General features: G+C 33.2%; 1 protein-coding gene across 14 annotated transcripts in view; it reads left to right on the top strand.

Moving 5' to 3' along the window:
- Window positions 1–15,083, top strand: part of LOC108973503 (striatin-3) — an 18,219-nt gene extending 3,136 nt beyond the window's left edge. For 11 of the 14 annotated variants that reach the window (XM_018940808.1, XM_018940811.1, XM_018940814.1 and 8 more), the window contains exons 3-6: window positions 10,366–10,795; window positions 10,864–11,079; window positions 12,963–13,019; window positions 13,591–15,083. In XM_018940808.1, coding sequence (XP_018796353.1) covers window positions 10,366–10,795; window positions 10,864–11,079; window positions 12,963–13,019; window positions 13,591–14,810 — 1,923 coding nt within the window. In that variant the 3' untranslated portion in view covers window positions 14,811–15,083. The remainder of the gene's footprint in view (window positions 1–10,365; window positions 10,796–10,863; window positions 11,080–12,962; window positions 13,020–13,590) is intronic. The other 3 variants (XM_018940819.1, XM_018940821.1, XM_018940820.1) reach the window with 3 other exon arrangements.
- Window positions 15,084–15,801: the final 718 nt, after the last annotated feature.

The following is a 15,801-nucleotide window of genomic DNA, read 5'->3' as shown; positions in this document are numbered from 1 at the left end:
GATGACATCGACGACAACACTGATAACCCTCACCATCCCAACGGGGACTGATAATCGTTACAACAACAACAACAACAACAACATGCATTTTAGTTTGGTTTATTTAGACTGTCATCTACATGTACATAAATTATATTTCTTTATTTGCTAAATATTATTTTTCTTCCCTATCAGTTATATATTCACGTTCATGTGTATTTTAAATATGTTAAATTGCATTTTCCATTTCATTAATCTTGTTATTCGCTTATGATCGCTTCAGTAAACTCCAATGAAAGAAAACCTGCTCATGTTATTATATATATTTTGTGTTATATATTTGTTTTGATACTATTTTAAAACAACTAAGATTTCCTTTCATTTCTTTACCGAGTTTACTGCGGAATCTATTCTGCTCTGTTTGTCTTACAAACTTACAAAGCTTTCAGTTTGTGCTTCTATAAATTAATATTACAAACCTATAATTACAAATTGTAACCATTATTCATATATTCCTTTTTCTCTTTTGTATTTCAACACATTTTCTTCACATATCGTTCAAATTGTAAAATATGATTACACATAGCCGCTTATCGGTAAAATGTTTTATATGATATACATATGTATAAGCAGTAGCAGTCAATTAAATTATTGTATGTACTTCTGATAAGTATACCTTTTTAGTTTCCTAACTGTATTGAAAAAAGGAAATCGATTTTGTTGACATTTTTTGTTTCCTAAATGGATCGTAATAAGTAAATCGATATTGTTGTCAGTTTTTGTCAAGGGGGTGTTCATTTAAACTTGTTTAATAGTTGATTACAAAAAATTCCACACTGTGCAAAAATCCACACTTTAAAAAGAAATAATACATTGTGAATAGAGGTTTAATTGATCATTTGTTTTCAATACGTTTTTATATAGTATGAATGTGTATTCCTAAGTATATATAATATATGTTTATATAATTTCCACATATTTCTGTATTTTTGTTTGGAATTCCACTATCTCATTGTATAACATTTTCTTAAAGCACAATGTGCGCCTCTTACTACTTCATTTCCGCAAAAATTGGCTATAAAAAAAGCAACGTCACGCAATCAGCGTCACTGCATATACATTAGGGTATCCGTTATTTATTCATTGTTTCCTTTTTTGGCAAACGCCTTGGCATTTCAGATTGTTTACTAAAAAAGGGATCCAACATAAAAAGCTTTTTGTTTTCAATTTATAACTTTGCTAAATGATTTTACTTTTCCAAATTTATTGGTAAAAAAAATCAATTCCACAAATTAATAAAAATAAAATAACGGGAACTTATATTGTAGCTTTTTGTTTTATAGATTTAACAAAATCTTGTCCGTTAACCGAAGGTAATTTAAAAACATAGTACCTAAGTAGTTTTTGTGTCCGGCATTGGAACGTGCTTATGTGATTACTTTGACTTTGGCAAAAAAAAAGTAACCATTTTTGTAACCGTAACCGTTGACACCCTTATGTACATTTATATGTTCATACATGTCCTATATTGCACCTACAGAAAATGTTCTCCAACACTTTGTTGTTTTTATTTTCATTCCTTGGAATTTCGTTTCCACATACATACATTTGTACTTACTAACTTGCTTATAGATTATTATAAGCACAAGTATTTAAAAGTTATGAGCATTAAAGAGAGACGTTTTTGCTACATAGTAAATGAAATTGTTGATAATTTTTATGGACCTGTTATTGCACGCCTGGGTGTGTTCCGTTTAAATTTGAATTTCTTTTTCATATTTATAGTGCGACAATTATTTGCGATATTATTTAACGTTCACGTTTAAGAAGTATAAGATGTTAAAAACAAGTAACTTATATCTAAACGTCGATAATTTACACATGTCCAAAGAATGTGCCAAACATGTAGTTAGCTACAGAACTTTCTTCTATTTAAAGTATTTTTTTGTTTTGCTTTGCAATTTAGATAAGCTTTTGTCAAATCTTTTCACCCAACAACTCAGACAAAATCAAATATGAGAAAGCGACATATGTACTATGTATGTACCCCCGCATAACGGGTTGTCTTAAATTAATATATACATATGTATGTAAATTTGTTGTTTTTTTTTATTTTTTATTTTTTATGTTTTGCTAAATATATGAAAACTTGGCGTTGGCTTTTCACAGACTTACCGGCCGGCTATTGTTGGCGCCCACTTGGCGTACATAAATATGAGCATTAAAGCAACACAACTTGATCACCATCAAACCGGACCAAATGTAAATGTAAACGGCCTTTACTTGTTGACATTTTCCTAACGTCATTTTGCGAATAAAGCGAACAACTACGAAATGTACAAGTGTATCAATCTGCTGCTGAACGAATGGCAGCGAGTAAGAGCGCGTGGCTGGTAATCACACTTACTGCATACTTGTTCTTGGTCTTCACCTTGCATACTGTTATTATATGTATGGTGTGCTTGTAAACAGTTTTAGTCATCAAAAATTGAACTAGTCACTAACTGGTTTCATTGGGTTTGTTTTTTCCAGATGGGCACTTTCTTACTTTGAATATTTTTTCTGATTTTCAATATGACGAAAGTACTTTTGTTCGCAACACGTTTTGTACTACCATATTTGAATATTTATTAAAATGAATACAATAGCATGGGTTTTAGTACATTTTTTGATGAAAGATTTTTTTTTTTTCACGGAAGAACTACTTTGCAACTACCCCTTATTTGAAGTTGCACCAATTTCGCCGTATAAACTTGTTTGTGCCAGTTTCCTACTGGTTGCACATGTGTATATTTTTAATCGTTGGAAACCGGTGCTTTTTAGCATTTACCACATACTTTGAAACCATCAAGTGTCAGCAGCCATTTGTCACTGCGACCTTGTTTATTCGCCCAACTGTCTATTCATACCTTTGTTGTTGTGTTTGTACTGATGCGTTCGCTGGCTATAGGCGTTATATGATTGTGCTGACGAGGGCACATCGAACCATTTCATTATTGCCTTTTCCTTTCCTCTCTTTTATTTGAAGGTTTATTTGATTCGTATGTGTATAATGGCAGAGTAATCCCAAACTTTACTAGAGTACACAGCTAGAGTTTATACGATTTAAGGAAAAGCTTAAATTATTTTGAAATATTGATAGAAATGTAAAAAGCCAAAAAGGTGTAGAGTTTATTTTTGGATTTAAAGAATATTATTCTTTAATATTAACCAGCCAGGCGGCACAGTGTATGTCGTATTCTACACTGACCACTGCAAGCTGACGAAGAACATATATAAATGCGCCTAGCTTCTTGCGAAAAAGGTCGGCCCGGCGACAGGGAGCCGGAAACTCCAGAACACCTGCTAATCGACTGCATAGTATAAAGGCCCTGCGATCCACGTTTCCTAACAAGGATCACAGCACTTGTATATTGGACTTTAACAACACAATCTCTAAGGTCACTGTGCAATCCTTGTCTATCTGTCTTATCTTAAGACTATTTATAATTAACAAAAACAATACGAAACAAATTAAAATATATTTAAGCATTCCCAATTCAGCAATTTGATACAGAATTAAATGGTGTCAAAATAATGCCCACTTAAACTTTACATGGCATTTAAGGCACAAAAAATTTTCAGAAATTCACAAATTAGTAAATACAAAAGCAGCAGAAAGCCATAAGCAAATATTCATACGTAGTACATACATATATACTTGCTCATGCAGCTGAAATGTGCAAACAATGTGTTGCAGCTGAGATGGCGTTACAGTTAATAACGCCGCATAGTTGCACGTGCAAACATTTGTGTGCAGAGTGGGGGTAATAGTTTATATTCGAAATGCTGGCAATGGGTGATGGGTGGGCGTATAAATTTATTCAATGCTAAATAATTTAACAAATTTGTGAGTGGACTGGAAAGTTGCATGCATGCATGCATTGTGCGAGTACATATAAGTCTGGCAGGTAGCATGCAACACTATTAGCACCAGAAAATTTTAAATTAAAAGAATCGTGTAGATGTAGACGAGGTAAGAACTGCCGCACAAAAAAAATAAAATCTACACGTTTAAGATGGGTTCCTTCAATGCCGCACATCATTTGTGGCAAGTCAAAATAACACTAATAATATTGCAAGAACATGCAATTTGTACATAAAACACACGATCGCGATTAAACTTTCATTTGTAATTAACGATAAAATTACTTGAAAATGCTTACAGTGGTGTACAAAATTATAAAACACATGCAATCAAAAGTTTTAAGCCGACAACTCTTTTTCAAAATTGCTAGTGTGAATGTTGTAATGCGATTATTCTATTTACATGGTGTTATTTGTAAATACTTAGCCAGCTTTTCAACAGTATATGGGAACTAGTCCATCAATTTTCGAATTATCACCCTGGTAGGCTTTACCCTACATAAATGTTTACAAAATCGGCCAGAGTCAACCAATTATATTCTATATGACTGCAGTCAGTAGTTATTTTTTGTAAAAATGTAAAAATTTGAGATAAAATCGCATTATGTCGAAATTAGCAAAACACTAAAATCTCACTCTAATAGCTTTGTGAAAGTAAAAGCATTTTACACTTTTTTATGAATAAAACAAAATTGTATTTAATGCGCTCTTGCATTGTTGCGCTTTCAATGCTCGTTTACTAACGCAAAACCATAATGCATTTGCCTGCATTTCTCTTTCTGTGGTTTATCATTAATTATTGTCTACTTAGCGAGCTTATAGACACATTTTATACTCCATTACACATAAATACAGTTTGCAAATACATATGTATGTAAGTATATATGAATAAGAGTACGAGATTGTGCGTTTCCAGCAGCATAGTAAACATAATTATGCTAATGATATTTTAATTTAATTTGCGCCACTCCCTTTCTATGTCCCCTTTAGCGAGTTGTCGTTTAATTTCTTCATTTTCTCTCTTACTTGTTTTATTGTTTTGTATTGCTGTGCACCATGTTAAGCACGCATGCACCCAAGTTCAAAGCCATACACAATACCATAGTACCCGCTCTTAAGTACACAATACACCGTAAAAATAGCTCATTCAGCTTCAATTCCATTTAAGAGGCACGTAATAGTTTAACAACTTCCATCGGTGTAACCCATCAGTCAAGAACTTAATGTGCACTCGCTTAAGCATTTGTAGGTTTATACAATATGAATGTTTATGGACCACCCACAAGACTGGTGGTAGTGGCGTCGGTAGTATGTCCTTTCACAATTGCTTGTGGGTCTGTCTCCTGTATGTAGGTATGCGTGTAGTATCGGATCTATAGAGTTATCAGTACGTAAAGCTGTTAAATGAATATGTTGAGCGGAAACGTCAAATGTCAGCATTATTTCAGCAAGAGTACTTTGCCGGGTTTCACCTCTTCTCATTTTCATTTCATATTTTATCCTTTATGAGCATTCATATTCATACATAAGCATATATGGCAGTAGTATCGAGACAGTGCGGCGCTCAATAAATTAGTGCCACACCTTTGCTTTGCCATTGTGAACATTAATCTTTTGCGAGAAATTTATTTCGTTTTATAATTATATCTCCTAGTTGTTCTGCAATAATTTATGTGTATACATTACTGTACTATTTATTTTTATCATTTATCATCCTCTTAACCCGATTCTAATATTAATTAGTTCGTATTTATAAACTTGCTTGTTTTATTCTAAATAATTTAAACAAATCAAATTAAATGAATCGACGAGCTCGAGTTAAGGGCACACCACTTACACATAGTGTGAAATTTTTACAAATTAATTTTTTTCCATATTTTGATAGGATTTACCTTTAAAAATAACTTACTACAATTTTAAATTTATATCTCAAATAGTTTTCAAGTCAGTTCAATCAGCTTCGTCAGTTTACTTACAAAAGCGTTTTTCTCAAAACAACCTTGTGGCTCTAATTTTGTCAATTTTTAATTTTTTTCGACTACAGGTCTTTGGACAATATCTTCTAGTAGAGTTTTGTTTTTAGGTTTCTTTCACGGAGAAAGTGGGACCCCGATAATATTTTTAACGTCATCGGAGACCACGTTTATTTAATGCTACACCGATTTTATACTTTTACCACTTATCTTTTGAAATGTCACGCTTATCCATAAAATGTTTTAAAACATTCTTATCAAACACAAAGTTTTTGTTTGGTTAGGAAAATTATTTGGGCGTTTCATAATTTTCAATTGTTTCAAGGATTTTAAGTTGGCCCCGCTAATCAATTTAATTATTAAAAGCTTGTTTGCTCAATTGACAACTTATATGTGCATATATAAACATACATATGTATATGTGCTTATTTATGCAAATTCGTATACAAAGAGTAGCCGAACAATATCCATTTCACCGGATAATTACTTGTTAATCCGAAAATTTTCAATGTAATTTAATTTCGTAAAATATAATGGCAGCGAATGTCAGTCTTTCAATCCCTTTATGCAAACCTCTTATTGAAAACTCTTCGATGGTTATTAATTTATTGTATACTGAAATCAATTAATTTCGTTTCATAAATATTATGGATATTGAAAGAAAAATGGTTTACGTGACTGGTAAACTAACCTACCACATGAAGACTTTCAACAACCAAGACGCATCCCTTGCGTTGTAGAGACGCCAGCTGCGCACGTCATCCACCCACCGATCTCAAAAAATTTAACATATTATACAATACTAGTGTATGTGCGTTAACAGTCGACAGACATGGCGACCGCAGAACACTAGCAGACTAACAAACTGAGTGACTGAGTAATTGGTCGGTTGGACTGCTGTTATGGCAACAAAATGATTCAATTAATTAACAATTGAATTAGCACTAACCGCCAGCGACAAAATGATGAAGTCGGGGGACAATTATAATGTTTTCTTCCGATGGTGGCGCTAATCTACTTTCGAGTCATACATATATATGCACAGAAACGTATACATAAGCAAGCTTATTTAAGGGGTTATGTCCACATGTGAATTTAAATTGATTTTTGTGTATGTACACTTGTGCTCACATAATTAAGTCACGCCAGTAACAGAACGAAAGTTTATTCAAAGCAACTTCTATGGTACAGGAATGAAACTTAATTTTACAAAAAATGGAAGAAATTTTAATTYATTTCAAAACAGAATACTTATTTTTTATTTAACTTCTAAAATAATAAAAATATTGCGTTCATTCGCTTAGCCCATCCATGTTGCTGTGCTCATATAATTAAGTCACCTAAAGAAAAATGTAGTTATTCGAAGTATACGTGAGCGGGACTTATTTTGTACCACTCTGCCTGTATTATTTCCCATAAAGAATCTTTGTTGCGAGGTTTTCGTGCAGCTACGGCTCTTTTTATAATCCCCCATAGGTTTTCTATGGAGTTTAGGTCCGGATTTTGAGCTGGCCAATCCAGAATTTTAATATTTCGACTACGTATCCAAGTTTTAACGACCCGCGAGTTTAGGGTCGTTATCGTGCTGGAAAATCCCAGCTAACGGTAAGTTGTCCACATAATCACCGTCTAAGTTGTTCTCCAGTATTCCATTTTCACCTGTCATTTTCCCGTCTATTTTAATAATCGGGCCAACGCCTGATGACAACCCCACATTTGGGATTGAATTCTTGCAAAGGGGTCGTCCTAAATATGGTTTCCCATCATTACCAAATACATTAAATTTGGATTCGTCACTCCAAACCACCAAATTCCAAAATTTAGAGTCCTTCCAGAGATGGTCTTTAGCAAACGCTTTTCGCTTTTCAATATTTTTTTTTTGGAACGTTATGTTTTCGTCTTGCTAAAAGGCCATTCAATGATTTTTCTTGTAGTCGTCTTCGTACAGTTTGTGCAGATATTTGTACGCCGTGGTATTCCTCTAATTGAGCAATAATTTCTGTGGAGGTTAAAAATGGATCAGACTTACTTAGCCTTACTAAGGCCCTATCGTCAGAACGGGTGGTCTTTCTTAGCTTTTTACGCGGTAAATTTTCAAAAGTCTTATTTTTTTTTTATAAAATTGAACAGCGTTATTAATTTTGCCTCTACATCTACAACTTCGGCAATATTTTGATATTTTTGAAAACATTCCCATATGACCCTTCTTTCGCTTAAAGTTGTGCTTTTATTCTTGCCCATGATGACGATGACTACAAATTTTGTTAAAAATAACTTAATTTAGTAAAAAAGAACATTATTGATGTAAATTGTGGCGAAAAAATTTTAATTTACCCGTTTCAAACAGAATGACTTAATTATGTGAGCACACTTTAATTGATAATAAATGGAAAATTCATTTAAACTCTCCCAAAYGAAAATACTTGAATGCGCTGTAAATCGGTGGCGTTCCTAGAATAACGGAACTTTTTGCTCGCGCAATATTAGGGATGTTGCATAAAGAAATATACCTTGTTTTTTTTACATGTTGTAAAAAAGTACTGAATGACTTAATTATATGAGCACAAGTGTATATCTCTCCCTTCTTCGTGAAGCCACACCTATTTATATTTGTACGAGACAACTATTATTTACATTTAGCCAACACCATTCATGGGCGGCGAAATGCTATGAACACATACATATGTATCTACTTCACACCGTTCTTCTTTTTGTGTCCTATCTGACGCTCTTCACTTGACAGCTTTCATTTTGGGCTTTGAAAAGTACAAAAAAAAAGAAGAACAGTATGCAAATGTTATCCCAAAATCCCAAAGGTAATATTACGGACTGATTTTTCCACAGTTTATGTTTTTTATTTTTAACCCAACAGTGAGAATATTAGACTAAAGTAGTATACGACCAGTTCACAGCATCAAATAACGCAATTTGAAATAGGGATAAAAATATATTGTATTTAAGTTAAGACAGCAAGCAGTGAATGAAATGCGTTTATTTCTTTGTTTATGGATAACCAAACCCTGAACATAACCCTGCTACATCTACGCTTAAAACAGCGAGATCTTTCCAGTTCTGATCTAAGATGAATAAAACTGTCATTTCAGAAAAACTTACATCTGATGGACTGATTATTCCTTATCTGGCAGAGTAGATTTTTGCGACTCTAATAACGATTATTCTCATATCATCAGTTCAACAATATGTTAATCGCTGCTATCAATCGTATATATATACATATACATATGTACATGTGTTTATAGTTTTTTTTTCGCTTTTTGAAAACACATAATCTTTCGACGCTAATTAAATTAGTTTTCCAACATTTCAATGCGGATGTTGCCATTATTTCTTTGGTAAACACCTATATAATTTTTTATTATATTAAATATTAACTGTTTCCTTATCCATTTATCTTTAAATGACAATCTTTTGTACGATATTTATCGCTTCTTCATTTGTCGCTCTGCATCGATTGTGTAAAGTGCATATAATTTCTGCCATTTGCTTCCTTTTTATCATACACCCATTGAATTTTAATTAATATTTCTCATATCCATGTGTTATTGTTATAGTATTGTTTGTGTTGATGGCGTTTGGAGCACGTAATATTGGCCGGAATATACGAGTTGCGCCGCGACAGTATGCCTTCCCATCATTATTTGTCGAGCTTTCAACAAGATAGCCTCATGCTTCGCAATTAATAATTACATTTGTATAATCAATTGTAAATGCGAAATATTTTAAAACGCTCCTGTTGCTGATACAATTGTTATGTTATATTGGTTGCTTTCGCTGTTTACTTATGTAAATACATTCATTCAAATATACTTAAATAAATACATGTGTCAACGTTCAATAGAAATTTCTCATATCAGGCAAAGGGGCATTCAATTAGAATTTTGTATACCCTAAACAATTTGCATTAAGTTTGCAACGAAGTTTGTGACATCCAGATGGAAGCATCAGAGACACTATAAAATATTTACATATATTATCAGCTTATATTCCGTCAGTTTTGGTCTGAATCTCTGAAAAAATTGTTCAGATCGGAACACTATGTATGGCTACAGCTGGTATACAAACTGACCGATCTAAATCAAGTTATTCTAAGAACACTTTTATAAATAATGCTTATTTTAATGCGCAAATTCTTATAAAAGAAATCTAATTCTATTTAAATATCTGCAAAGACTCATGGATTAGAAGTTTGTAAATTCAATCACACCAAATAACTTGTTTGCGTCAGATGCAACACCGAAATCTTATTTTTTTGAAGCCTACCAAATATTTTATATATTTATTTATTTTTTGTCAAATATGCACAGAAGATTCTTAGTAAATTATTTTAATCAATTTTAGCCAAAGATTTTTTAGAGCTTTCAAGATTTTATTTATAAAGTATAATCAACCTAATTATCGTCTACACAATTATATAAGTGGATAAAATATGCACATATGTATTTATTTATACTAGAATATATTGTATTTTTAATTAATTTCTTTGCAGGCGCGCATAGCAATGCTATTGGGTGAACGAAAATGTCTCGAAAGCCTCAAATCAGATCTGACACGACGCATTAAAATGTTAGAGTACGCTTTGCGACAAGAGCGTGCCAAATTCTATCGACTCAAATATGGTACTGATCCGCCTCAATTGAACGAGTTGAAGCCACCAACTGATGATGCTGGTCTTGGTAGTGAAGTAGCACCTGATTCGGAAGTACCATACAGTTCAGTATCGAATACAACTTGGCGGCAGGGTAGACAAATGCTACGACAGTATTTGGCCGAAATCGGTTACACAGATAATATAATCGATGTACGTTCGAATCGAGTGCGCTCAATACTTGGTCTCAATAACAATTCCGAACAGGAGGAGAATGTCAGTCCCAATATAAATGGTAATGAGAATAATAAACGCACTGCGGAGTCAGAGGGTTAGTTAATTTTATAATTTTCAAAATATTGTTTCATTAAAAAAAATTATTTTGGTTTTGTTCAATAGGTCGTCGCACACCAGCAAAAAAAGCACAACAAAATGATGCCATAATTTTGGATACTGAGGCCGCGGTAATGGCTAATTTCGAATTTCTTGGTACTACTGAAATGTCTGATGACGATGAGATTTCTGACGATCTCGAAATGGTCTCTGGCGAAAATGATGATACCGACATGAAAACAACTAAACGTAACAAAAGTAGCAAGGATTTGATAAGCGAAGGTAGGACATAAAGTTGCGCATTAAATAACCACAGAAACAATTCAATTGTTGTTATATCAGTATATTTACATGTGTACATTCACACAAAAATGTACGTGCATGTGTAAATATTTGAAAGTACATACTAACATATCCATTATTATCTATTACATTTAACTTACTCTCTACTTATTTACTAAAATGCGTACTCTTGCCATTTGCTTTTTCACTATTAATTTAATTCTATCGCTCATCTTCGTATCTTACAATTTGGTAACATGACAATTATTATTTCTATTGCTTTGCACTTTGTAATGGCTGCTATTGAAAGAACATTTATCAAGAGCAAGCTTTTAATTTGTTTATATCCGAATATAATAATAGTATTTTGACCAAATTACACACCCTTTATGCACACTCAATAGTAGGGCAACTATTTTTAAAATTAATATTATAAAAAAGTGTTTAAGCACTTTAAATATTTTGAAATTTGCTTATTTCAAATATTTTTTTTTTTCTTTGAGTGAATTTTTCGCTTTTTTCATTAGTCTTATTTAGAATTTAAATCAATAATTAAATTATAACCGCTGATTTGAGTGCACAATCATCATTCTTTGATATAAGTAAGTACCGTAGTAAAAAGTAAAAACTGTCGTAATCTGCCATTTCATGAGCCGAACTATTTAGCTGCTTTCTATTCCATTTGTCAAAGATAACAAAGATAAGAAACCCTTAAAAATACTAGGAGCGAAAAATTTACAAAATTATTACTCAGACGATCTGAAATTTTAATGCAGGAAATGGTTCAATTTATCATAGTTTTTAGTTATTGAATTGTGTTGATTTTAATGCCCGGCTGTTGTTTAGAGTTTTTCTTTTTTGGGCTTTTCACAATGCCTACAAAAAACATATGTTCATAAAAAACGTGTAGAAATAGCGCAATTTCTCATTTTTTAACAATGAGAATTAAAAAAAAAATCTGAAATCGGTCCAATTTTCTGAATCCGATAAAAAGAATATTGGAGCCGCAAAAATATCCCTGCAATAAATTAAAGAAATGTTGGCGAGTGAACAGTCCTGATAAAATTCCGCGTCCGTTTCGGTTTCGTAGACCCGACTGTCGACGGAATGTAAAAAAAATATTCTACTAAAATACATTTTTTGCCGACAGAAAGCTGTTAGTATTGTAAAATACATTGCACATAGGAATACACAAAAGAAGTATACAAATTAGTTGAAAAATTCTTAATTTGAAGAATAAATCACCCTTTGCTTCTCTTTATCTCTTCACCAACTTGCAAACTAGAATTCTAGAATGATGTATGTACATATTTATGTATATAAACACGAATACCAATGTTGTATAATTTTTTGGTTTATTAAAAATATTAGTTTCATTTGCAAAGTAGTAATAAATAAAAATTTAGGCCACATATTTACTGAGACCTTACCTCGACTTTTAACTACAATTATTTTGCATAAAAAATGTAAGTTTAAACACATACTTTGTAACAGTAAATTCTCCATTAGAACCGCATACTCCAGCATAGATATACTGCAATTTTCCTAAGCATCAAAAACCTTCGACTTTCGTTATTTTTTACTTTTCCCAATGCTCTTTTACATTATAACGTTACTTTATTATTATTTAAAATATAATCCCATCCCCTTCACTACTTATGTACGTAGTATATGCATACATACATATATGTATAATCGATTTCAATTCATTTTCATTGCAATAATATCACGCAGCTTTTGCGCAGTCGCACTAAGCGAATCAAAGAAAACCATAAACAAAAATCAGCTACAACAAAAGTACAAGAAATTTTCTTCGCTTCTTTCTATTTCAACAATTATTTTGTATTTTTTGTTTTATTTTTTATTTTTTATATATTTAAAAGATCTTGATGCCGAGGTTGGGGAGCAGCTTCTGAATGATAAAAATCTAATAACCGAAGGTGCTTATTATTCTCATAAATAGTTGTTCCTTCTTTAATAAAATTATTATTAAGATTTTTGCTTTAATTCATGACTCTTGATGTAAATGCATTTCGATGGGAAAGCAAACAGCATAGAACACGAACTTTTTTTATATTTGTTAAAAAAAATTAAAAAAATGTAAATAAATACTGATATAAGTGATTGTTATAAGTTACAAAACACATTATCATACTTTAAAAAACCCTAAAAACTATTTTCAAAAGTATTCACAATATATTGCCGTCTCTGTTTGCTCTCACCATGGCTTTCCGTTTTATAATAATAGATTCATATACATAAACCTTAAAGTGTTTTAACATATTGTATGTAATTAGCATTGTTTTTATAGCCAATATATTTGTACTTTCAACTAATTAGTTTCTATTTTTATTTTCCCTTTCTATGAAATATATTCAAAATTTTCCCAATCTACGACTATTTTTAAACCGGTCGATTCCAATTTGATATATACCACGGATTTTTGTTCGTTGACAAATTATTATAAATGATCCCGTTATTTATGACACACAACTGCCCTCCCCCTCCAAGGATACTCATCATCGAATACGACGGAACAATTGAACAACACTGCTAACAACGCAGCTGCCTCAGCCGCGGCTCGGCGCAATCTCATTACCGCTGTCACAGCCGGTGGCGATGAAGAGGTTGACGCCTCGCTCGGCCTTGGCGAGCTGGCACAATTGACGGTGAACAACGAGGCGGAGAGTTCGTACGATGCGAACGCTAAGGACGGCACTGGTGGCGGTACTGGCAGCTACCGTAAAACTTGGAACGCCAAATATACGCTGCGTTCCCATTTCGATGGTGTACGTTCACTGATTTTCCACCCGGAAGAACCGGTGCTGATCACTGCATCTGAAGATCACACACTCAAATTGTGGAATCTACAGAAAACGGTACAAGCCAAAAAGTCAGCTAGTCTCGATGTGGAACCACTATACACGTTCCGTGCACATACCGGACCCGTACTATGCCTCGGCATGTCCACCACCGGTGACGTTTGCTATTCGGGCGGTTTGGATGGTAACATTGAATGCTGGCAGCTACCATCGCCAAACATCGATCCCTATGATTGCTATGATCCGGGCGTACATTCAGGCACATTAGAGGGTCACACAGACGCTGTGTGGGGACTGACCACGATGCATAGTAATATTGTGTCATGCTCAGCCGATGGCACCGTGAAACTCTGGTCGCCGTACACCAAGGAGCCGCTATTGCGCACCTACACTGCTTCCGAGGCTGAAGGTACACCATCATCTGTGGATTTCGTGCGCAATGAAGTCGATCACATTGTCGTGGCGTATAATAGCGCTCATTGTATTGTGTATGATACGGAAACCGGCAAACAGGTGGTCAAATTGGAGGCTACACAGGAGATGTCTGGCAATACGGGGAAATTTATTAATAAAGTGGTATCGCATCCGACGCTGCCTATAACAATCACTGCGCATGAGGATCGACATATACGCTTCTGGGACAACGTTTCGGGTACGTTGATACACTCGATGGTGGCACATTTGGAACCGGTCACGTCGCTTGCTGTGGACGCGCATGGCCTGTATTTGCTGTCGGGCTCACACGATTGCTCGATACGACTTTGGAATTTAGACAATAAGACATGCGTGCAGGAGATCACAGCGCATCGCAAGAAATTCGATGAGAGTATATTTGATGTGGCGTTCCATGCTACTAAGCCATACATCGCTAGCGCCGGGGCGGATGGCTTGGCCAAGGTGTTTGTTTAAATATGTATATTTTGGCCTAATCGAAATCATCAGCAAAACAACAACCACCACCACCAAACCACAACAACATGCTAGATAACAACAAAACACGACACGCTGTTAAGAGAGTTAATGGAGCAGGGGGATATCAAATAGCTAGCATGCAAGCAAGCAGTTGAACGATTGAAGAATTGTAGTGCAAGTAGAGCTGTAGTTGGTTTATATTAACAAAACAGAAGTAACAAAAACAAAAAAATAATAATTATATATATATATATATATGATACATTTATTATTATAAAAATATGGATTAAGAAGCATTTCTACTACATACATACAACAACAAAAAATTAAATTGCTATATATATACAAATATATATATATGCATAATAAATAAATAATAAAACTTTTCTAAAAAACAAACAGCAACTACAAAATGCAAGAAATTAAAATTAAATTAAAGAGCATTCATAATGACATGAGTGTTCCCCATGTCTTAGTAATTAGAGCTAGAGAGGATTTACAAACGCAAGCTAAAATCGAATGATATACTCAACACAATACATGTATTAAGTATATGAATAAATATTAAATATATATATAGTTTACATTTACAATTGTTTGATTTCTTTCACTCATACGCACTCTTGCGGTCGTTCTTTTTTTCAGGTTTCCAGACAGCAGACTAGATGAAAACAAATGCTTTTTCGAATAAAAAATTAAATTAAAATTCTAATGAAAAGAAATGTGACTGTCTATGCGGTGCATTTAAAAGTGCTAGCCGTAGAATAATGATCTTATATTGGATTATTTTTTATAACACAAATAACTAATATTTTCAAATTTACCGTATATTCTTCTTAAAAATTACCTAATTTTTTTGCTAAGTTTGAAATAAATATTTGCATTATTTACATAATTCGTATTTTTCTTTTTTATACAAACCCTTTTTTAGAGTTAATATAATTAGTATCGGCGTTCTTCATCACTAAAAGCTCATTTATTGCTAAAA

This window comes from Bactrocera latifrons, unplaced genomic scaffold (assembly GCF_001853355.1).
Source record: "Bactrocera latifrons isolate USDA-ARS-PBARC rearing strain unplaced genomic scaffold, ASM185335v1 scaffold_482, whole genome shotgun sequence".
Classification (NCBI taxonomy): domain Eukaryota; kingdom Metazoa; phylum Arthropoda; class Insecta; order Diptera; family Tephritidae; genus Bactrocera; species Bactrocera latifrons.
Note: the sequence above shows the minus strand (reverse complement) of the source record. Positions and strands in the feature narration are given on the sequence as shown.